General features: G+C 35.4%; 3 protein-coding genes across 4 annotated transcripts in view; all 3 read right to left on the minus strand.

Moving 5' to 3' along the window:
- The window catches only part of LOC107691275 (protein FAM126B), an 18276-nt gene extending 6585 nt beyond the window's left edge, over positions 1-11691 (minus strand). Inside the window, exons 1-7 of one of the 2 annotated variants that reach the window (XM_016489791.1) lie at positions 11446-11691; positions 5468-5550; positions 4350-4406; positions 3188-3292; positions 2006-2185; positions 1835-1915; positions 680-795 (exon numbers count right to left, since the gene is read on the minus strand). In XM_016489791.1, coding sequence (XP_016345277.1) covers positions 680-795; positions 1835-1915; positions 2006-2185; positions 3188-3292; positions 4350-4400 — 533 coding nt within the window. In that variant the 5' untranslated portion in view covers positions 4401-4406; positions 5468-5550; positions 11446-11691. Of the gene's footprint in view, positions 1-679; positions 796-1834; positions 1916-2005; positions 2186-3187; positions 3293-4349; positions 4408-5467; positions 5551-11445 lie in introns of both variants that reach the window. The other variant, XM_016489792.1, reaches the window with a different exon arrangement.
- Positions 11692-12294: 603 nt separating this feature from the next.
- LOC107691276 (D-threo-3-hydroxyaspartate dehydratase-like) lies at positions 12295-19252 on the minus strand. Its single transcript, XM_016489793.1, has 8 exons — positions 19176-19252; positions 18775-18933; positions 17823-18103; positions 17538-17718; positions 16407-16528; positions 16134-16323; positions 13337-13442; positions 12295-12851 (listed from the first exon to the last, which is right to left on the minus strand). Exons 2-8 carry the CDS (start codon positions 18921-18923, stop codon positions 12762-12764), a joined length of 1119 nt encoding a protein of 372 aa, XP_016345279.1. The 5' UTR covers positions 18924-18933; positions 19176-19252; the 3' UTR covers positions 12295-12761.
- Positions 19253-21596: 2344 nt separating this feature from the next.
- Positions 21597-23492, minus strand: part of LOC107691277 (egl nine homolog 1-like) — a 16468-nt gene continuing 14572 nt past the window's right edge. The window contains exons 3-5 of the mRNA XM_016489794.1: positions 23139-23275; positions 22984-23051; positions 21597-21922 (exon numbers count right to left, since the gene is read on the minus strand). Of these exons, the coding sequence (XP_016345280.1) occupies positions 21876-21922; positions 22984-23051; positions 23139-23275 (252 nt within the window). The 3' untranslated portion in view covers positions 21597-21875. The remainder of the gene's footprint in view (positions 21923-22983; positions 23052-23138; positions 23276-23492) is intronic.

Genomic DNA, 23492 nt, shown 5'->3' on the forward strand with positions numbered 1-23492 from the left:
TTGCGTTGCATCGCGCCGCGTAAACATAAAACCATGTCTGCATTTGTGATCGGAGAAATGACAAACAACAAGCGCTACTCTACACTGCTCAAAACTCGCGTTTGAATCATCAGTGGTAAATCTTTTAAATATGAAAACGTACTTACAGGCTATGAGTCAGCATTATTTGTCAGAACACCGGCATTGTAGGCTACTCTACCAGGAAACAGTCCTCGTCCTCCATAAAATGCGTTGCACACATCTGAATATTTGGTTTGAACTGTTCTGGAACAGTGTTGTAAATACAACTTAACCACTGATTTCTAGTTGTTTCCTCGTTTGGACGGCCAAACAAAGTATTTTTGCTGTCACAACGAAACACACAGCGTCTCCACGACATGGCGGTGGTGGCAACAATACTACAGCGAGAATCAAAGTTACGCCTTCTTTCTTTGCGTGAACATTTGGGCGGCGTTATGCAAATCTTCCCACATCGTGACGTAGACATGTGGGGGCGTGTTAGAACGAGGCGTTTTAGGAGGGCGTGGATAAGTCTTAACTTTTATTAAGAATATCTCTTTGGGTTTGAAACTTTAGTCTTTGCAACTTTAGGGATCTTATCTATTCATGAACAGCTTGTAACACTACAAAGAGAAAGGAAAACTTGAAATCGCATCATATGACCCCTTTAAAAAATCACCTGTTTTGTGAGGTTAATGTCTCTCTCTGAGATAGCAGGCCGCTGTACACCACCCGGATGAGGTCATGCTGGTTCAGGGCTCCCTCGGTTAACGCCATGGACCCCAGGCTGGATGGCTGCAGTAAACGTAAGAGCGTTTGGCTTTAGTAATAAATCATTTAGTAATTCGGCTAGTAATTCATGTAATGCTCACAAACAAGTTACTGAATATTCATGTCAAATGCTTTTACAGCCTTATAAAATTCAATCGAAACCAGATTACTTAAGGAATGGGCCTTATTTTCATTGGCAGAGCATGTAAACAAGTGCCAGATGGAGTTTATCCTGCTGAAAAAACAACTTAAACCAGTCTAAACTGGTTTGCTTGGTCTATTGGTTAGTTTTGGAGAGGTTTTACAGTAGGTTTAGATGAACAGACTGGCTGGGAGACCATCTTAAACTAGCTAAGACTAGCCCTTATATTATGTTTAGGGTCAATGTGACCCATTTAGATTTTTGAGCAGCTGGAAATACAGGTTAACCCGTGATGTGTTTATTGAAATTTTATAACATTTTCTCAAAGTGTGTACAAAATTTATATTTTGATTATGATGTTTTGGGTCAATTTAACCTGCATATTCTATGGTTAAATGCAGCTGCACAGACCTAAAATATAATTATTATTTTTTTATGTCATGTCAGTTTCTTATATATATATATATATATACACACATACACACAATAACTATATTTGATTGCTATATATACAAACAAAAACAATAGTAATAAATATAATATAAATAAATATAAACAATAGTTTTTGTTTTTTGTTAATTATTGTGAATCCAATTAAGGTTAATTTGACCTGACCATAACAACTGTACTATTTTAACCTAATACAAGGGCTAAGTTAAACCAGCAAACCCAATGATTTACTCAGGTTTTGCAGCTCCCAGAACACCCCAGAAATCATCAAAGAAACCCTTTTGTAAAACACTAGTTTTTCTAGCTTTTTGTAGATTTGGCGCATGACTTTCTAGTTTCCTGTACCCTGTGAAATGAAAGCAGATCAGCGTTTTGTGTGCATAATAACAGGAGAGATCTGACACTGATACCTCCTGTATCTCAGACATCCAATACAGGTCAAAAGTGTTTGTATTTTACTTCACCTCTTACCTCATGGTATATTGAAGGCTTGGAGAGAGACGGTATGGTGAATGACAGCAGCTTTCCATTTCCTTTACTGTCCACAATTTCCTGTAACACAAGACGTACATATAGCGTATGTCAACTTTAGATACTGAATTTCAGGAAAATGCAGGTAATGCACAATCACCAATCTCTCACCAGGTTATAGATCCCCAGTAGCAGGGCTTCCACACAGCCATTGCGGTAGCGCTCTCTGCTGGCAGAATGCAGCAAGAACACCCAGATGAGCTCAGGCAGGAACTGCAGAGTAAACCGACGCAAACCTTCCTCTGAGCTCCGGTACAACTCAAACAACTGATGACACACCGGAGCCAGCAGCTAGAGAGCAAGAGACGCAAAGAAGACAATGACATAAAGTAAAAGAGACAGTACGGGACACAGGAACCGAGAGGAACACTCCTTTACAACATGAATAAAAAAAACACACAAGCATAAGGAAGCAGCATATTTAAGACAAACTATAAAAATTAAACTGATATATTATATGATATGAAATTATATGAAATAATATTAAATCAGTCAAAATCACATTATATTCCTTTCCTTGCAAATCTTGCTGTCGCATTGCTCTTTTTAAGGGACAAAAAATGTTTTCATAATTTAAATAAATATATATATATATATATATATATATATATATATTTGTGTGTTAATAATATATATATATATATATATATATATAAAATTTATTAAACTAATGCAATTTAAACAACTTGAAAATGCTGACATAATTAAGGTCATGGAGGCATGAAAAATATTAACCAATAATAATATCAGTATTATGTATAAACTATTACGGTATTCATTAACATTTTGAATTTGCTTTTATTCTAACATTTTTGGTTTTCATTTTAATTTCAGACTAAGTTTTAGTCATTTTTATATGCTTTTGTCATTTTTATATATTTTTTCATATTTCTATTTAGCTTTCTTTTTTTATTTCAGTTTTAGTCATTTTAGTACTTCAACTTATTTTATTCCAATTAGTTGCAAATGCAACATTTCTCATTTTAAGTTTTTTAAGCTTAAGTGTTTCATTTAATATTTGTAGTTTAATTTCAGCATAATTTCAATAAATGAAAAATATTTTTAATAGTTTTAATTTTTCAGTTAATGATAACAACACTAAATACTCTGAATAAATAAATCAAGTCCTATCTCAAATCATGCCTTTTCAGACCACCTCTGAATGCGCATATCACCACGTGCTTTCAGAAGGAATCATTACCCAACAAAAGACCCTTTTGACAAGAAAATACCCATAACATTCTTAAATTAAACATAAATCTGGCCTGAAGTGTTTCAAGCGCTTCATCATACCTCACTGCTGGGCTGCTCCTGAATAACAGCGTAGAGAGCAGGTACAAGAGCTTTCTTCAGATGCAGGCTGCCAGAGTAGCTGCGGATTTGATCGTCAGGTAACATCTAAGGAGGAGAAACCGTGGTTGTCATGACTAAGCAGCCTCAACCTTGAATCGGCCTGGAATTGAATTAACTTGGAGGCTGAAAATATTCCTCCATTAAGTTCTGAGATTCCAAAACCAAATGTGGTTAATGGGACACTGTGCTCAGATCACTTGGGAAGGGAGGACTTCATTTGAGTGAGCTATATAAAAAATGTCATATTAAAGGGGTCATTGGATGCCCATTTTCCACAAGTTGATATGATTCTTTAGGGTCTTAATGAAAAGTCTGTAACATAGTTCGGTTAAAATTTCTCAATGGTAGTGTAAAAAACACTGTAACTCTTTTCAGAGCAAGCCGTTTTGTAGCATTTTCCTTTAAATGTTAATGAGCTCTGCTGACCCCGCCCCTCTCTTCTGAGCCGCTCTCAGAGAGACTGTTTACTTTAGCCGCATTAATCGTGAAACTAGCTAATTAGCACATTATTAGGAAAGGCAATTTGCAAAGATTCATTAAAAAACCTTATACTCATTTCTTCTGTAGGTTAAGCTGGATCACGAAAGATTTGCACGAACATAGATGCATTTAGGTAGATCGGGGGTGCATTCCCTTCAAAAACAAATGCACTGCATCTTCAGCGGCTCAGATGTCGGGAGTAAATGACGACTGCTATATTCATTATTACATCCAACAACAGAACACCTCAATCGCTTAGGAGTCATTCTTGTCTACACCTGCTCCGGCGGTGAAACAATGGCAGACTGATGACAGCTCAGCTCACTCAGGGCGGGTCTAAGGTAAGACACCAGTCCAGTCTGTGCTGAAACACTACTGTCAATCAAACTATCGTGGGCGGGGCCTGTTTTTGTGACGTCACACAGACAGGCATCTGAGATCGGCTCGATTTGAGAAAGTAACGATTTTAGTAGATAAAAAAAAAACACTGGGTGGATTTTTATCATTATAGGGTGGTTGTGTACACACACTGCCAACACACATTTCAGTTCAAACAACTTGTAAAAGTGCATGTAGCATCCAATGACCCCTTTAAATCCTGCAAGGATGTCAAACCTCTCACCTTGAACTCTGAGAGCCATTCCTCCACCACGCCACGCTCTGAGCAGAGCATGGTCCTCCTGAGAGAGAAAATAAGGAAAAGGTGAAGGGGGTAAGAAAATATGTACAGAAAAAAATGTAATAAATGAAGATTATTACCTCTCTTGCACCAAAACCATGGTAAACCTAAAATTTACTTTTTTGCCACAATGTCAATATCATCGAATTAAAAAAATTGGCCAGGCAAATTTATTTTCTCAACAACCATGAAAATATACAGTATTTTGCATTATTCCATTAAGTGATGCAAATCAGTTTTATGGCTAGTTTTAATGTCATTTTCTCTGACACAGGTTTTATATACTATTGTAAATTTAGACACACTTGGACTTAATTTATTAATTTAATAGTTAATCTGATCTTTAAAAAACTTTTGATCTAAAAGTTTATGCTTAAATACTTAAAATAGTTTTATAGACAAATATAAAGTATATCTACAGTACACCATCAGTCAAATGTTTGAGGTCAGTAAGATTTTTAAAGAAATTAATGCTTTTATTCAGTAATGATACATTAAATTGATCAAAAGTGACCGTTTATAATGTTACAAAAGATTTCTATTCCAAATCATTGCTGTTCTTTTGAATTTTCTATTCATCAAACATCCTGAAAAAACAGTATCATGGTTTCCACAAAAATATTATGCAGCACATTGACAATAAAAAAAATATATTTATTAGAATGATTTCTAAAGGATCATGTGACACTGAAGACTGGAGTAATGGTTGTAATGTAATTTCTTATTATTATCAATGTTAACAGTTGTGCTGCATAGTATTTTTGTGGAAACCATGATACAGTTTTTCACAGGATTTTTTGATGAATATAAAGTTCAAAAGAACAACATTTATTTGGAATAACCATATAGACCAGCATAAACCATCTAAGACCAGATGGGTTTCTTTAGCAAGGTTGAACTTCTTCAAAGAATCCCTGGAAATATACGATTTGCTTACCATTTCTGGGTCAATACTGCACTTAATTCTTAGTCCTTCAGTTGTGTTATTGAGTGATTTAGATTTATTATTGTTTTAATATGTGCAAATTGGCCAGACCGTTTTAGTGTTCATTTTGGCTCACCTGCCTCAAACCCAGCTCAGAAGTGTAGATAAGGAGAGATGTGGCTCAGATTCTCCATGTCTCTTGATCTCTGGTCAAACAGCCTGCAGATAAAAAGAAGACACACATCCCGCTCATAAGAAAACTCCATTAAAGCTCACACACCTGCCAGACACATAAGCATCACGGTTACTACAGCGACTGTTGGCTCATGTTCCAAACTGAGCATTTAATATTGCAAACACACACACAGGTGTTACCCCATTCAGTCCTAATACAGGACGTCTGTGTTTATGCATGTTTGTGTGTAGCTCTTAAAATGGCAGGCTCTGCATATGGCAGTGTGTTGTGAGGGGGAGAGTGCTGTGCTCCGATTAGACAGCAGCGCTGTGTTGGGGGTTTGGGAGTGAATCTGAGGTGAACAGAACAGATGCTTTACACGCTAAACAAAATCTGCCAACATCCCAAATCCTACTTGTGCTGTCGAGACATGTCCTGAGATAGCCTAGAGGAAGCAGAGGTTACTGCACTTACAGCTAGTGTTATATGCTGTCATTTAAAGCTTTGCATGTATACATGTATATACACACACATAAAGCTCCCAATAATCGAATAAGCTTTGTGTTTGTTACTTTTAAGAAACAGTGTCAAATTCTGTCCATTTTATCATGAAATTCAAATAATTAAGGCTGGGTTTTGACACAAATTTCATGATTCGATTCGATTCACATTTACAAGCTTGCGATTAGATTCTATTACCAATTCGATTCAAATTCGATTATTTTGGCTATACATCAGGTACAGTACATGCCAAATTTTCTCAAGGAAAAAAAATGCTGTAAAATTTACATGAGAGTCAGTTGGTACTATATTACTATAATATTGAAGGTTAAAATTGACTGATTTGTTAAAATTACACTTAATGAAGTTTTTAAAATAATTAAGTTACAATTACATAATAATATTTCTACTTCAATTTGTTTTTGTGAAATATAAACAATGGCGGCTGTCATAAAAACGTGATGGATTTATTCAAACATAAATGAAACATTGAAGAACAGTAAAATTTATAATGAATATGTTATATGGTGCATATATTTAGCAAAATGCCCCTCTCTACAGTTTATTTTTCTATCTGACTAATGAGTTTATGGTCACCAAATATGTTTTTTCTGAGGTAAATGTGACGTTACGTGACATTGTTTACAAGCCGTTATATTGACGTCTTTGTGCAGCTGAAACACTGATTAAGCAATTACATGAGACAGGATACGGATTGTAAAGTTGTGCTCTTTCTTTTAACTTACCTTCGGATGTTTAGTCATGTTTATTTTGTGCTGAAGCTGGTATTAATGTGGAGGAGATGATCAGTTCACGTGCGCTATGCGCTACTGCGTCTGTTGATCGAGGCCCTACAGCGATCTGTCACTCTACATTAAACAGCGCCAAAATGGCATTTATTGTTTGAATAATGCAATACAATGGAAAGAATTTGAAATCTGAGGCTTTGTTTCATATTAAAAGTACCAAAGCACATTGCTTATTCCGATCATTTGGATGGGAAGTGCCCTTCAACGTTCCGTCCATAAAATGAAAACAGGCTAGACTAATCGATTCTTGGGATTTAAAGGGGTCATATGACGTTGCTAAAAAAGAACATTATTTTGTGTATTTGTTGTAATAAAATGTGTTTATGCGGTTTAAGGTTAAAAAAACACATTATTTTCCACATACTGTACATTATTGTTTCTCCTCTATGCCCCGCCTTTCTGAAACGCGTCAATTTTTACAAAGCTCAATTTCTAGTTGTGTCCTCTTTTGGAAGGCCAAACAAAGTAGTGTCTCTCACAACGAAACACACAGCGTCTCCACGACATGGCGGTGGCGGCAACAATACTACAGCGAGAATCAAAGTTACGCCTTCTTTCTTTGCATGAACATTTGGGCGGTGTTATGCAAATCTTCTCACACAGTGATGAAGACATGCCGGGGCGTGTTTAAACGAGGCGTTTTAGGAGGGCATGGACGAGTCTTAACTTTAATAAATTATATCTCTTTGGGTTTGAGACTTTAGTCTTTGCAACTTTAGGGATCTTATCTATTCACGAACAGCTTGTAACACTACAAAGAGAAAGGAAAACTTGAAATCACATCATATGACCCCTTTAAGAATCGATATCGTTCCATAAAAATGAGAATCGATTAATATCGAGATATCAATATTTTTTACCCAGCCCTACAAATAATAACTGCTATTTTGACAGTCTTTGATGCGGCATGACAGATCGCTGAATAGGACCCTCGGTTCAAACAGCAGCATGGAGCGTGAGTGAACGCGATCATCTCTTCCTCTTTACTACTAGTTATAACACTAAATAAACACAAATGAACATCTGACTTATCATGTAATATCTCAGTGTTTCAACTGTTGAAAGGCGTCAATAAACAGCTTGTAAATAATGTCACAATGTCATTGACCAAATCATTCAGCATGCACAGCTCACTAGAAAAAAAATGAATGAGCATTTCGCTAAATATATTAGCCTATATATTCATAGTTTACTTAACCTGTAGTTAACTCTTAATTATTTAATAAATATGTCATAAAAACAAGTTGTGACAGCCACTGTGTCAATTATTATACGCCTATTTTAGCAATGAATTGGAGTAGAAACATAATATTAAAATTAGATTTAGAAGTAAATGTCAAGCCTGCTCTGTTGCTCATTGTAACCTTTAAGATGATATTAATGTACAAGTAACACACACACATTTTAAACAAATCTCTAACAAGAAAATGTATTATTTATTAATTATTATAGTATACACACACTTTAAACAAATCTCTAACAAGAAAATTTATTATTGATTAATTATTATAGTAATTATACAATTACTGTAGTTTTTATGATTTCATATTATGATTGCAAATTAACATTTAACAGTTAAAACTTAAAGTAAAGTAAAACTTTTACAGACTACCAGGAAGACTTTTTTAAATACTTGTTTTACTAACATATTAAATAATTTCATTATTTATCCATTAAGAATATGACCAGTACTACACATGTTGTGTAACTATATTATTTGTACATATTTTTACATGTGTACAAACATTTGTGGTGAGTAAAAATTTTTTAAAGCTTTTGAAAGAAGTCTCTTATGCTCACCAAGGCTGCATTTTTTTTTATTTATCAGTAAAACGGTAATACTATGATTATTACAATTTAAAATAACAGTTTTATTTTAATATATTTTAAAATGTAATTTATAACTGTGATGGCAAACGTGAATTTTCAGCATTTATTACATCATTCTAGTTTGCTGATTTGCTGCTCAAGAAACATTTCTTATTATCAATGTTGAAAACACTTGTACTGCTTATTATTTTTGCTATTTTGATAAATAGAAACTTCTAAATTGTTTTATTATAAATGTCTTTGCTGTCACTTTTGATTAACGTGTCCTTGGTGAACACCGTGTACATTTAGTAATTGTAATTTTGTCCTGGATTAACGGTGACCACTTACAGCATACATGCTGTGTAATTTTAAATATACTGTATATATTAAATCAAAAGACGTATTATGCTTAAATGTTTAACAAAATGTATAGACAAATAGATTATAGATCTATTATAAAATTAAGACTATAGATATATATAGATCAAATAGATATGCAAGAGCTGGAAAAATACTCTAAAATATACAAATACACTTTTCCCTCAAACATGAATTTTAACCTAAAAACGTGATGCTGGAACAAAGGTTCATGGACAAGTTACGTCAACCACTCATTCAGTTTAGAGCCTCCCAAGTCAAAAATGAAAGTTTATCCTGAGGCTCTGAAAAACTTTGACTAAAATATTTGAAAAATGCAGCATGTCTGCAACAAAATAGCAGTCAACGCTCCCCTCACAAGAGATACTCTTTACACAGAAGCTGCAAACCTTCAGAATTAAAGCCTTACCTCAAGACAGGGCAATCTGCCGGACCAAAACATTCCTCTGCTACATGAATGCTACACGGTTAGCGCGCCTGCTCTCCAACCCTTGCCAACGGGTAAGAAGCTTACAAGATTCAGTGCCAGATAATTAAGTGTATACAGTCCCCCGAAGAGGGACGCACAGCGAGGCCTAAAATAGCCATTGGGAAAAGAGCTTAGTGCAAAGAGACAAGAAAAGGGAACATGAGAGGTGATTTCACTGAACGGAGATCAAAGTAGTAAGCATTCAACAAGCAGAGTTTACTATGATCGGCCGCAGCGGGACGCAACAGAAAGGTCATTGTTAAATAGGTTGTGCAACATACTCCAAGTACTTGGCTGAAACGCACTCCAAACTGTCACAGACACACAATTCACCTGAGCTGACACTCAAAATCTCATCAGATACCCACAGCTCACGCTGTTACCATAGTGAGGACAAACATTCAAGTGAAACATATGGACTCATATACAAAACATATGCATTCCTAAATGCATGCGTTCAAACACACCAAGAATTATTTTGTTCTGAAAGTGTAAGATATATCTCATCACTCTCAATCCTGTCAAATTAGCCAGATGGTGTCTAATCTCGCCCAGGCAAATCTCTGTGCTGCACAGAATACAAGTCCTTGGCAAGGGTCACGATCCAGCTCCTCTGAGATAAAAACAACTCGGTGTCTAAGACAAAAAGACCAGTTTGGTTTGATTAAAGAATTACTCTAGGGTTACATCAGTGGCGAATCAGGCCCCAGTGATTGCTGCCATCCTTCCGGTGTCATTTGACTGTGGTTTTTCAGTGAACACCGGCTTCCTGCTCTCAACACTGGTGCATCTGTGTTTGGGGGGGAGGGGGGTGGAAATGCAAACTTCATACTGCTGGTTTATAGGTGTGCCTTTCTGGCATCAAATCACTTCACTTTGTGCATGAGATTTAAAACTGGTGTTATGCCAGAAGTTGAAATAATGCCAATGTGTGTGTGGTGTAAAGGTATTCAGAGAATAGATAATGCATATTGAAAAATACCTTAAAAAGTTAGATGAGCTAGGCCAAACCATTATGCTAAAACTAAAGAGCGCTTGTTTCTTTAAAATTGTAGCATCTATAAAAACAGATAATATGCTGAAAAATAATATATTTATCTATATCTATAAAAATAATATGCATTCAGACCTAGTGTGCTTCACTTTCTCTGTTGTTAATTTTATTTTATTTTTTTTATATATTTAGAGCCAGCCAAATCACAAGACTACTAGACCCAAGGCTGAAAAATATTACATAATTTTTACTCTTATAGGTTAAAAATACAGCACTAAAAATCAATCAGTGTGAGTAAGTGTACAATAAGTGTAAATGTATAGCCAGTGATGCATATTATTATTTGCAATAAAGTTTTTAACAATCTATGTGTTTCATGTGTTTATTTTAGTTAACCATTCAAAATAAATACTGAATTCCAAGCACTGTCTGTTAATATTATACAATTATTTAATAAAATATTTTAAAAAATATTATACAATATTTTATAAGAGCACATAATAACAACCTAATCATCGATAATTTTGCACAAACTTCCAGTAATAATTTAATTTATTTTACGTTTTCTAGAAATAACTAAAATTTCAAGCCCATTTGTACAACTATCTGGATGTTGCTCGGAACTAATGTTTATTGTAATATACTGAAATAAATATTTAAAAAACGGGAGTTTGGTTTATATTAATTTACGGTGGCATTTAAAAGAGAAATAAAGCATGGTTATATTTGTGTGTCCTTCTATCATAATACAAGTCTAAACGTGTTATTCAAATTATCTCTGCAATATATATGACATGTTGTTGTTAACTTTTTAGTGACCATAAATGTAATTTAATAAATATATTTAATAATCATTCGGCCTAAATATAAGCGAATCGGCGTCATCTTCCAACGTATGTGGTTCAAATGCATTAAACATGCTCATCTTTGCTCATACATACAGATTCTATCAGTGGTTTGGTTCTGAATTACATACCAGTAGGATCTGGACTCCTCCGGATGCTGCAGATGATCACTAGTCCTTGAGCAACGCTGCAATGCGCCTTAAAGGACAGACCCGACACAACGACCACTTCTGAGATCAAGCAGAACATTACTTGTACAATCCCACCGGACCATTACTATTTATATCAAGGAATCGATGGGTTAAAAAGACCTTGCGTTTGCCAGACCGAAAGGATCACAGCCGTGTTGACATCATCATGTATCTCCGCTCTCTAGCTCTTCCTGCCAACTTGCAGCTATTTACCTGACCAATTGAGTCTCTCAGATCGAGCCCGACGCGACTGGCCAATAGCGGCGCAGCACGGTGATCACCGCTCAGCTCACCACTCACCGCACTGCGCAGCTATTGGCCAGCCGCGGCGAGGGCTCGATCTGAGAGACTCAATTAGGCAGGTGAATAGGTGACCCGTGCTGGGTTAAGACAGGTGACACGCGTCATCGATCTCAGTAAAAATGCACTCAGGGAAGGGCAGTGGACGTCGAGTTCCTATGTTTGCGATTCTCTTGGGTGAAAAGGGTCATGTAACTATAGCAAATAGTCTGGGTGCTGTTGCACTGGATTTTCCATAATGAATGGGAATCTTTCACGAACTGTGGACGAGATCATGGGATTTGTATCGTGAACTTTAGATCTATCTATAATTTATTATTTTTCAATTATATTTTAAGTTCAATTAAAATGTAATTTAAGGTAAATAGCCATTGTTGACAGAATATCTTATTATGCATCATTTCCAATCATTTGGGGGGGGGGGGGGGTGAAACATCCATTACATAAATAAATAAAAAGAGCTTCTGTTTTTTAAACAATGCCACTGTGGCAAATGGTTTTATTACAGACGGAGGTACATGTTGTTAATATCTCATAAAAATTCCGAACTTCAGATCTTTCCAAAACTGTTTCCAAGCACTGCATGCAAGTTCAGTCAGATACAAAGAAGAAATTTCATAGCCCTTGAAGTGTAAAGAGAATGTTGGTGTTTTAACTGATGAAAGAAGCAGAGAAAAAAATATTTTTTTTAAAGAAGATTGCAAATTTTAAGTCCAGTGTGAGCCTTCCAGTTTACATAAAAGCTGTATCACTAAAATATTAAATTTTCAACAATGCTTCTCAAGGAAAGAACTGCAATGCCTCCAACCCACTTGGATCCAGATGAAAATGCTCTTAAGGTGGGCTTCTAATAGTCACCTGCCTATTAGAACAGCAAATCCACAGTTGTTACAAGTCCGAAACATTTTCATCCACAGTCCCCAGCTGTACCAGCGGAGTCCCTCTGATAAAGATTGTTACCAGCCTCGGGTGGGTTTCCAGGTGTCTATAATCTTCCCTTTAGAATGGACAAAATAAACTGGATGCATCATAGCTGTAGCACAAGCCTGTCAACAAAACATACAAGCCTGCTCTTAAATTTAAATAAATTCATTTAATTGTATTAAAATGTGTCATGTTAAGTTATCATTAAAAAACAGAAGGGGAAAAAAAGGTAAATGCAACTGCCAACTTTGGCAGTTGAAATGACAAGCCCTCATGTTAAATACGGGCTCATTGCATTGAGGATGAACAAAGTTTGTGCTGAATACAACACTTTTTGTGCAGCGAATTGTTGGATATTTTTTCCAATTCAGCCCAAGTTAATAATGTTTTGTAGTATTGGAAGTATGCACTTTAACATTGTTGTTTACTCTTGTTCAATAAACAGTTTTAGTACCGTGTTAATGTCCAAATTTGTGACCTGAAGGAAAACAGTCAAAGACTTCTGATGTACAAGCAATGGCTTAGTCAGATGGAGAATGTCCTTTCATACAGATGAATAAAGTGTGTTTCTGTGAGCTTTGTTTGAGGGAGATGGTTAGTAACTCACATGGTAAGGCATGAGTGTGAGGAGTGACCCCAGTGGGAACTGCTTGAAGTCCAGTTTTCCAGAGATTGGCTCCACCCTGCCGTGTTCCTGAGTCATAGACAGGAGTCTGCAAAACAGACGACACCCTTCATGCTATTTATATCATCTGACTCACAAAACCTCCTACTCGCACTGTTGTGATGTAAAATAAACATCTAAACATGTACAGAGAAGGATTATCCAATCTCAGTTTTTAATATTTGAGAATGGATTTGATGCTTAAATATTTATTCTCACATGAATCACATTTTGATTGTCAGTTCAAATCACTTAAATTCTATGCAGACAGATGACTTAATGGAAACAGGGATGCAATATGAAAATGTAGACCAGTAAGTTGATAGTTATATTTATGTTGCGGCTAATAACTGATAAATGGCTGATATTAAAAAATAAAAAACACTAAAAGCTACAATCAGTCATTTTACAGTATATGCTAAAAATAAACTTAAGCGCACATTTGCTACAAATGTAAGTGTTTTAATTAGGGCTGTCAGATTAATGCATTAACTTAATTAATTAGTTATGAAAAATAACGCGATTAAAATATTTTAACGCAGTTAAAGCACTGGCACCGCCCCCAAACCTGTATGCCCCTTACATTTCATATACTTGACTGTTGACAAATATGATGCAGGGCAACAACTCCATTAATGCAGTTATGCCCTAAAATTCAAGATATTGGGGCAAAAAATGCTCCTGTATGAGCTTTTGTCTCATATTTATATCATATGATAAGCAATATCACACCAGCAAAGACAGCAATATCACAGGAGAACACGAGTGCATGTGATTTTATACAACAGTTCAGTAAATAAGAAGTTAATATTGTGCTATATTTTAAACACAATAGTGTGTGTTCTTGTTCAATTTTGCCAACGAAAATATTACCTAAAAAGCCACAGCAGAACTGGGGTGTAGTCCAGAAAGCACGGTTAACTTACCGTCAGCTAAACCCTGAACTTTCGGTTGATTAACCCCAAACCTTGCTTACTCGAGGTATGTGATTCCAAAAACGAGTCTGGGAGTAAGTTCATTCAACTCAGAGTATGTTCCTGGTTAAGACTCAAGACATTCTCAACAGAGTGACGGATCGACGAGTCGCTATGGAAACGGACGCTAAGAAAAAGTGCGCCATGCTGTTTCTTTCTTCTTCTGTTGTTCAATGGTCGTTTACATGCTTAGTGCATATCACCATCTAATTGATGGTTGTGCAATCATTTTTATTTTTTTTCCGTTTAATCTTTAATCCTTGAGAATATGAATTATATTGTTTGTTTGATTGCGTCTCCGAGCAAAACAGCGGTGTTTAGTTTCTTTCTTTGAATGAATCCGCGTTTTGAACGAATCGTGTGAACCAATGATTCAAAGAGTGAGCCGTTTACTGAATTCCTGAATGAATCAGCCGTTTGAACGAATCGTGTGAAAGCTGAGGTTATTCGCTTGCTTATCCTCAAACATACCCGGGTATGTCACATAACCTGCTTTTTGGAATACCCCCCTGTTGTGCGTCTCCGAGCAAAACAGCGGTGTTTAGTTTCTTTCTTTGAATGAATCCGCGTTTTGAACGAATCGTGTGAACCAATGATTCAAAGAGTGAGCCGTTTACTGAATTCCTGAATGAATCAGCCATTTGAACGAATCGACTCTTATAGACATTTACTGCCACCTGCTGGAGTATCATTTCATTTATTAAAAAATAAATAAATAAAAATTACATTAAAGGGATAGTTCACCAAAAATAAATAAATAAATTCTGTGATCATTTACTCACCCTCACATTGTTTCAAACCTGAGTGAATTACTTTCTTTTGCACAACATAAAAGAAGGTATTTTGAATACTGGTGGTAACTAAGCCGTTTTGGTCACTAGTGACTTTCATTGCATGAACAAAAAATACTGAGATGTTTCTCAAATTATCTTCTTTTATGTTCCATACTTCGTTAGGCCATTGTAGCCTAAACATTTAACATGATAATAAGTTTAAATGATCTTTTGGGGGTATTTTCACAGCCAAATTAGTTTGTGATTAATTAGATTAATTAATCGCAGCACCCTGTAATTAATTAGATTAAAAATTTTAATCGACTGACAGCCCTAGTTTTAATGTTTTTGAAGTATTTTATGCTCACCAAGACTGCATTTATTTAATCAATAATAGATCAATTTCAGATCAACAATAAAAACAATAATAGGGTGAAATATCATTACAATTGAAAATAACTATTTTCTATTGTAATGTATATTAAAATGTAATTTATTTCTGTAATGCAAAGCTGAATTTTTAGCATCATTACTCTAGTCTTTAGTGTCACATGATCCTTCAGAAATCTTCAGATTTGGTGCTCAAGAAACATTTCATACTATTATCAGTGTTCATCTTGATTTTCAGCTTAATGCACATTTTTGTGTATAATGTGATACATTTTTTCAGGATAAATAAAAGGTTCAAAAGAACAGCATTTATTTGAAATATATATATTTTTAATTTTATTTCTTTGTTGTTACTTTTGAACAACAATGCATTTTTGCTGAAAAAAAAAAGTATTAATTTAAATAAAAATAATTATAGTCTTACTGACCCCAAACCTTTGAACAATGTAAATGTAACAGTATAAATGTAAAAATAAGAGAAATGAATTAATAATAATAAATTTCCCCATTTTCAATCAATCAATGAATCAATCTGCCAGTAACTGAAAAAAAAAAAAAAACCTGGAGAAAAACACCTTCATATCCATCCACATGATCTCTTACTTGAGTTCTGGGTGTCCTTCGATGATAGCGTATCCTGTAGGTAAGCGCCCCCCACCGTCATGACTCAGTGCTGTCCACCCACAATCTACAAGTAACTGGTTCCTGTGTGGGTAGTGGCCTATGACCCGCGTCAGCACCCGTACTGCAACATCCTCAAGTCTACAGGACCCGATGAGGGACTGCTGCACATCTGGACATGCAACGGATAATATTATGATTCAAAACAAGCTGATAACATCACTGCTTACAACAGGAGAACATGGCAACACAGACCATAAAATATGTAGTTCCCAGGATGCACCTCACTCAACATGGCTATGTCTGGGACTGGGTGGCTACAGGAAGGGGTGGAGCCAATGCTGGATTTGACACCTTGTATTCCAGCAGCCTTCAACCTATGGATAGTATGAATAATACCATCACATCATATTAAGTAGGGATGCATTGATATGAATTGGATGAATTCCAATTTTCAAATGATAATGATAATGACTAAAGCTTTGACGAAAGCTAATGATAATGTTCATATTATGTGCCTACTACATTAAAGTTATATGGTATATTGTCAAAATAAATTAAAAATAAAACACTAAAAAATAAAATCAATTATTTTAAATGCTACAAGTGAATTTAGACACCATATTATAATATGCAATATAAAAATAATGTACATTTAGTGTTTAAATTAGTGTTTAAAATGATATGCTTTAACTATATTAAAAATAAAATACTAAAAAGTGATTCAGTTATTTTAAATGCAATTTAGACAACACAATATGATGTACAATATTAAAAAACTTCATTTATTAGTGTTGTTGAACTATCAGCTTTTAAAACGTTTTGTTGACTAAATGAAAACAACACTAAAATCAATTATTTTAAATGTGAATATAGTCATCACAATAAAAGTGAATATAGACATCACAATATTATAATGTACAATCTAAAAATAAACTTTTAATTTATTTTGTACTAAAGATTACATTTATTAGTGTTGTTAAATTATTAATATTTAAAAACTAAATTGTCTAAGTTGTCTAATTAAAAATAAAACATTTAAAAATAAAATATCTTAATTTTAAGGCTATAAGTGAATAGTCGATGGCACAAAATTATAATGTACAATATAAAATACAAAAACATTTATTTTTTTTGCTAAAGGTTGCATTTATTAGTGTTGTAAATTATCTGTGCTTAAAATTATGTTTTGTTGTCTACAGAAATTAAAAATAAAATACTAAAAAAAACGATTATTTTAAATGTCTGTAAATTTAGATATCACAATATTATAATGTATAGTACTATTTATTTATTTGTTATTTGCAAGAGATTACATTTGTTAGTGTTGTCAAATACTTAAAGTTTTTAAAGATTAACTTCGAGTGTTAGATGATATCAGCATACTTCTCCATGAACTGTAGCACAACCGTAGTGGTTTCCTGAGCAACAGCTTTGATTTGCTCCTCCCCCTGACAGGCGTAGGTGTTCCCGCAGTGGGCGTAAATTCCCGTCAGCTCCACCCCTGAAGTATCCCAGATCTCCAGGGCAAGCTGTAGTGCAGCAGGGTCACAATGAGGAACGCCCGCTTTCAAAACAAAAAACAAAACTATTTATCCAACCGCAGTACACCTAAAACCATGCTTCAAACATTTGGACGTACATTTGCTGAACGCCATCTTCAAGTGTTACCTCTCCCATTGTCACAATCCAGTTTCATCCACACCTTCCAGACTTTTCCCTGTTTCAGAGGTCTCTTCTTCAGTTCCTGCAGGGCGAGGCGGTTGTCCACCACGACGTGGAATAGAGAAAGTCTCTCGGACAGCTCGGCACAGCGCTCCACTTTATCAAATGGCAGAGGGTATGCATAAAGTATATCGTCATAGCCGTTATCAGCATAGAATGATGCCTCAGCTAGAGTAGACACAACAATACAACGACGAGAGCCTCCTGTCATGATGTCCGCACATTCCCTGAAGACAGATATCATTAATGAGGAAAGAAACAATGGTAATAACATGACACGATTTTTACTTTGAGGTTAATATTCCTTTGCCCAAATCCTTTGTTTTCTTTTTACAGTACATAAATGGCACTTGGTTTGATATTTTCTTATATAATAAAAAATTCAAAAGTGCCTTAAATGTCCAAATATTTATTTACAAAATTACTAGTGAAAAAGTTAATGATGTAAGAATCATTCTGATAATCATTACAGTTAATGATGACAGAAATGTTATTTTGTGGTGAAATGTTCCTTTGAATAAATACTTTTACATTTTGCATCTATTGTTTGATCATTTAAAACTTCTTGTTGTGAAATGTCTTGCTTAAAAGTGTGTGTGTGTGTGTGTGTGTGTGTGTGTGTGTGTGTGTGTGTGTGTGCCAGAGAGAGATGGCTTGCGCTTCGCAAAACCAGGCCCACACACATGCACCAGCCTGCTGTCTGCAATAACATTAATTGTTATGAAGGCATTCAAAGCCTGGTCATCTACTGCTGGAACAAGAGCATTGCTTAGTAGAACTGTAAAAAAAAATTTGGTAGACAGACAGTCAAAATGACTAGTGAAGAAGCCTGACGTGATAAGGGTATTAATAAAACAACATTTTCAAGAGGTTGGTGTTGTTGAGATGAGAGTCTCACAGTGTTTTGTGTGTTTTCATGTGAGGTCGGAGCTGGACCCCTAGTTTGTGGAAGCGCTCCAGCATGCCTTCAGCGTTTCTTTTCGCTTTATCCAGGTCAATGATCAGCGCTGGAGTACAAAGGTCTTTGATGAATTCAACAGCAGCCATTATCGAAAAACTATAAGAAATAAAATATAATAACAACACGTTTAAGCGAAATGGAAACCTGCAGAGCTGTACAAAGTTGCAGACTGTGTAGTTAATAAATGCAAGTTAACTTTAAAATTTAATTCCAGTTTTAAATACATTAAAACAAATAATCCAGTAAGCATGAGCTTGATTTATGGTCAAAGTAACTCGTGTCAAATAGTTATGATAAACTGAGGATAAACTAATAATAGCAGCTGTTCTTTCACTCACCATAAAGCAGCGGATCAAATACTGCTCAATGAGAGCGAGCGTGTGAAGCCAGAATCAGCACAGCGACACAAGACGAGACAAACCGCGGCTTTTCAAACTTAAAGCTCCTGACGGGAAACAAAAAGGTTGATTTTTTTTAAGATAAAGACTTTAGTATTCTTCATTTATTTTGTACTATTTTTCAAATGGTCTTAATAAGTCTAGTTTTTTTTTTTACAGTTGTAAAATATTAATTTTATCATTAATATTGTGTAGGTGTACGAGCAAGAAATATTTTGTAGGTTTACTTTAACTTCTGTATTTATAATTCTTTGTATTATCTGGTAATACCCTTGAAATATATATGTAATGTGATTTCAGGCAAACTTTGTCATTATATTATATTAGCCTATCACTGATACTTAACAGAAAAGGGGGATCAAATGATAGTTTGGATTAGATTTCTTTTGCATAATTGATTTGTAGCCTAGGCCTATATGGAAGAGACAAATTGTTCAATAAACAAAAGAAGTATTCAGTCTTGTCGTTATCTTGAATCTCAAATGCACTGAAGCAGTGTTAACTAGAATCTGCTCACATCTTTTACACATGTTCTTGTCACGTTCAAGTTCGAAGTTCAATGGCAGTGAGGCTCAGAAAGATGTAAATACCATGAGCATGAGAATGCTAAAGACTGCACGTTAAATACACAGCACTCTTTGTCTTAATGTTATACAGCAATGCTGGAGTGGATGTGTGAACATTTCAAATATTTCAAACTATCTCCAGCATCTGTAGCACTGGTTTGGCTGAATAACATCAGAATGTCTAATCTAATGTCCCCGATGAACTTTTTGTTACTCATTAAAGTGGATTATTTCAAAGTCAGTTAATCACGTGGCTAATTAAGGCTTGTAGTCATGAACGCTAATCCCTTCTCTCCCACTTGGATAAAATCCTCAATTACCAAAGCCGTGTGAGAGTATCAGAAAGATCTTAAGGCCTGTTTTCACTTTTTAGCTGGATGTCTTTCAAGAGAGCTACAGGCTGTATATCTATACATCCAGGCTTTTCAGACAATTCTGGTTGTTGTGGTAATACTACAGTGATATAAATTTAAATTCCAGTCACATCTTAAACAAGACAGTTTAAGTGTTTCTTATGTGTCTCTTATGGCTGCATTTATTTGATCAAAAATACCGTAAATAGTAACATTGTGAAAAATTATTAATTTTAAAATAAGTTTCTTTATACTTTAAAATGTAATTTTCTTCAGTAATGACAGTCTTGTGGGCAGCGCGCTGACATATAGTGGTAGGCAGGTGTCCCGAGTTCGAATCCCGGCACAACCTTTTCCAATAAGCTTTCTGTCAGCTCTACACTGATCTGATAGTAAAGGCAAAAATGCCCCCCCAAAAAAAGCCTTTAAATCATGTAATTTATTTCTGTGATGGCAAAGCTGAAAGTCGAGTCTTCAGTGTCACACGATCCTTCAGAAATAATTTTTGTATGCTGATTTTGTGTTCAAGAAACATTTATTTTTAGCAATGTTTAAAACATTGTGCTGCTTAATATAGTTTGTGGAAATTGTGATTTGTATGACTTTTCCAGTCATAAAACCTCATTTTTAAAAAGTATGCACACGATGTGTTAGTGACCCAGTGCTGTTCTGCAAAATCAATGTATTAAAATTCACTTTAAGTGATACGTTGACAATTGTGCATTATTTGAAACCATTGTTTTCCATCTAGTAGAATTCTTCATATCTGCAGTAGATGATATATCTTCTGATAAACTCTTGCAAGATTTGCATTTGCAGCTACAAATCGCTAGGGGGAGCTGCAGGACTCACACAGTAACAGTGTGTGATCATCACATGACTTTTAGTGACAGCAAGGGTAATACCATTAGGAGGCATAAGATGGTGCCAATAACACATGCACACACTGCCAAAAAAGCTGTATTTAGGAAAACTGCTTTTTTTACTTAAAACTCATAGCTGCTGGACAGACATGAGGTGTCAAGTTTGGCTTAAGACGGAGACATGTAACGTCTGCAACAACAGACATATCGCTGATAACTGGCAAGGACAATCCAGCAAAGCACCCAGTTACTATGTAAAAGGTGCAAGCCATGATAAAGAAGCACGTTCCGTGTAGCTCCAATTAGGAGAGCCTGGAAAACGGTATTACGAGCCATACAAAAACACAAATCCAATAATTACAGTGGCTTACGAGCAGAATAACACATACAGGACTTCGCACAGAGCTTATAACCTTCTAAACGGGTTTTCGGTGTATGCACATTGCCAAACAAAACGGTACCTTTATTAACACATGTGCAAAGCTGGCGGAAGGGAAATAGCTCAAAATAAACTTGTATTGAACACAAGTTCACACACACACACACACACACACACACACACACACACACACACACACACACACACACACTCTCTATTTAGCATTATGTCCATCCTATGCTCATGCTCAAGCCAGCATTCTTCATAAAGAAAACACAAAGCATATTAATGCACGTCTGTCTTCACAGCTCTATCACATTCAGAGTCACTATGAGAAGCCCCTTATAGATGACAGATGGAGAGGTGAGCGAGAGAAGAAGTCACTTCCTCTCTGCACATCATCTCTCAGCAGCAGGCAGTAGCACTCTGGAGGTCCAACCCCACACTCCACTTCATTCATCCCTCCTTCACTAGCTGGGCTACGACGGCTTGTTTAGCTCCACTTTTATACCTCTTTCACCTGCACCTAAAAGGCAGAAAGACACAAATTTTGATATAAACCTGCCGTTTGCTCTCTCTGATAATCCATACCTGTTATTAGAAAGTAATTCACTCACTGTGGCTCAGTAATTATTTCAATGATGCTTCATCCGGAAATAAAAATACTGTCATCATTTGCTCACCCTCATGTCATACACACAGTTCATACAACGAAAGATAGCAGTTACTGGTTACTACACTACCGTTTAAACAACTGGAGTCAGATTTTTTTAACAAAATGAATATGTTTATTCAGCAAGGACACATTAAATTTATCAAAAGGAACAGTAAAGACATTTAAATGTTATATATTCCTATTTTAAATAAATACTGTTCTTTTAAACTTTCTATTCATCAAAGTTTCCTGAAAAAAGCATCAGTTCCCATAAAATATTAAGCAGCAGAATAAGATTTCTGAAGACTGGAGTAATGGCTGCGAAAAATTCAGCTTGTCCATCAGAGAAATAAATTACCATTTAAAATATATTAAAACAGGAAAACTGTTATTTTAAATTATAATAATGTTTTACAATATTATGGTTTTTTACTGTTTGATCATCGTATGGGCTTCTTGTTGTGTATGTTTATAAAAACACTTCAAAATTACATCACTCTGTCTTTTGTCAGTAAACTTTTTATTATTGAAAGAAATTAATACTTTTATTCAGTGAGGATGCATTAAATTGATCAAAAGTGACAGTAAATTTTACAAATATTTTCTATTACATATAAATGTTGTCTTGAACCTTCTATTAATCAGAGAATCCTACAAAATCTATGTTTCTTTTATAGAGCACATCTTGTTTCAGGAGCTTGACAGCCCCAGTGACCAATTAATTCTACCAAATAGAAAAGAGCAGCATAAACAACCTGCTAAACGTCTCTTGCTCTGTTCCACCAAAAAAGAAAGTCAGACAGTTTTGGAACAGCATGAGGGTGAGTAAATAATGACAAAAAGTTAATTTTGGCCTGCACAACTGTCGATTAGGAAGGAACGTCTTGTTAAAAATCAGTGGAAGCGCCTGGTCATGTTTGAGCAGATCTCACCTGTTAGATATTTCTCTTTGGCACGAGCTCGCTCATCAGCGTCAAAATACCACACCGTTATAGCATACCTGCACATAAATACACACATAATTGTATATAAGCACAAGCAACTTACAGGACCATTAAAAAAAAAATGAAACGTCACTATCACTGACCTCGTGGCATAAGCTGGCTGGACCTCATGTGGGTTCCGTCTGTCTGACCAGAAGAGCAAAAGTCTGTCAAACTTGGGCTCAATGTCTGCAAACTGAGCAGTTCCCTCTGGAAAGATCCGCAAAAGGCCACCATGTTCCTACAGAGTGAGCAGATGAGAATCAGGCTATATGGCTTGAGGAGTACCTTCATATTTCGACATTTTAAACTTTTTAGGGTTGTAAGTGGTTAAAATCATTAGAATTGGTTCAGACAACCGATACCTAATTTATTCAACTCAGTGTGAAGACAGCAGGCAAATATGAATAAATATGTGTGTGTGTGTGTGTGTGTGTGTGTGTGTGTGTGTGTGTGTG

The sequence above is a fragment of the Sinocyclocheilus anshuiensis genome, unplaced genomic scaffold (genome assembly GCF_001515605.1).
Source record: "Sinocyclocheilus anshuiensis isolate Anshui unplaced genomic scaffold, SAMN03320099.WGS_v1.1 scaffold1154, whole genome shotgun sequence".
In the NCBI taxonomy this organism is placed as follows: domain Eukaryota; kingdom Metazoa; phylum Chordata; class Actinopteri; order Cypriniformes; family Cyprinidae; genus Sinocyclocheilus; species Sinocyclocheilus anshuiensis.

Bases quoted from the DNA above. Each gene is read 5' to 3' on its own strand.
- LOC107691276 (XM_016489793.1), bottom strand. From the start codon at position 18,923: ATGGCTGCTGTTGAATTCATCAAAGACCTTTGTACTCCAGCGCTGATC. The intron at 18,104-18,774 runs GTGAGACTCTCA...ATCTGTCTTCAG, and splicing joins ATGAAAACACACAAAACACT to GGAATGTGCGGACATCATGA. The intron at 12,852-13,336 runs GTGAGTTACTAA...TTTTGTTGACAG, and splicing joins TCACACTCATGCCTTACCAT to GCTTGTGCTACAGCTATGAT.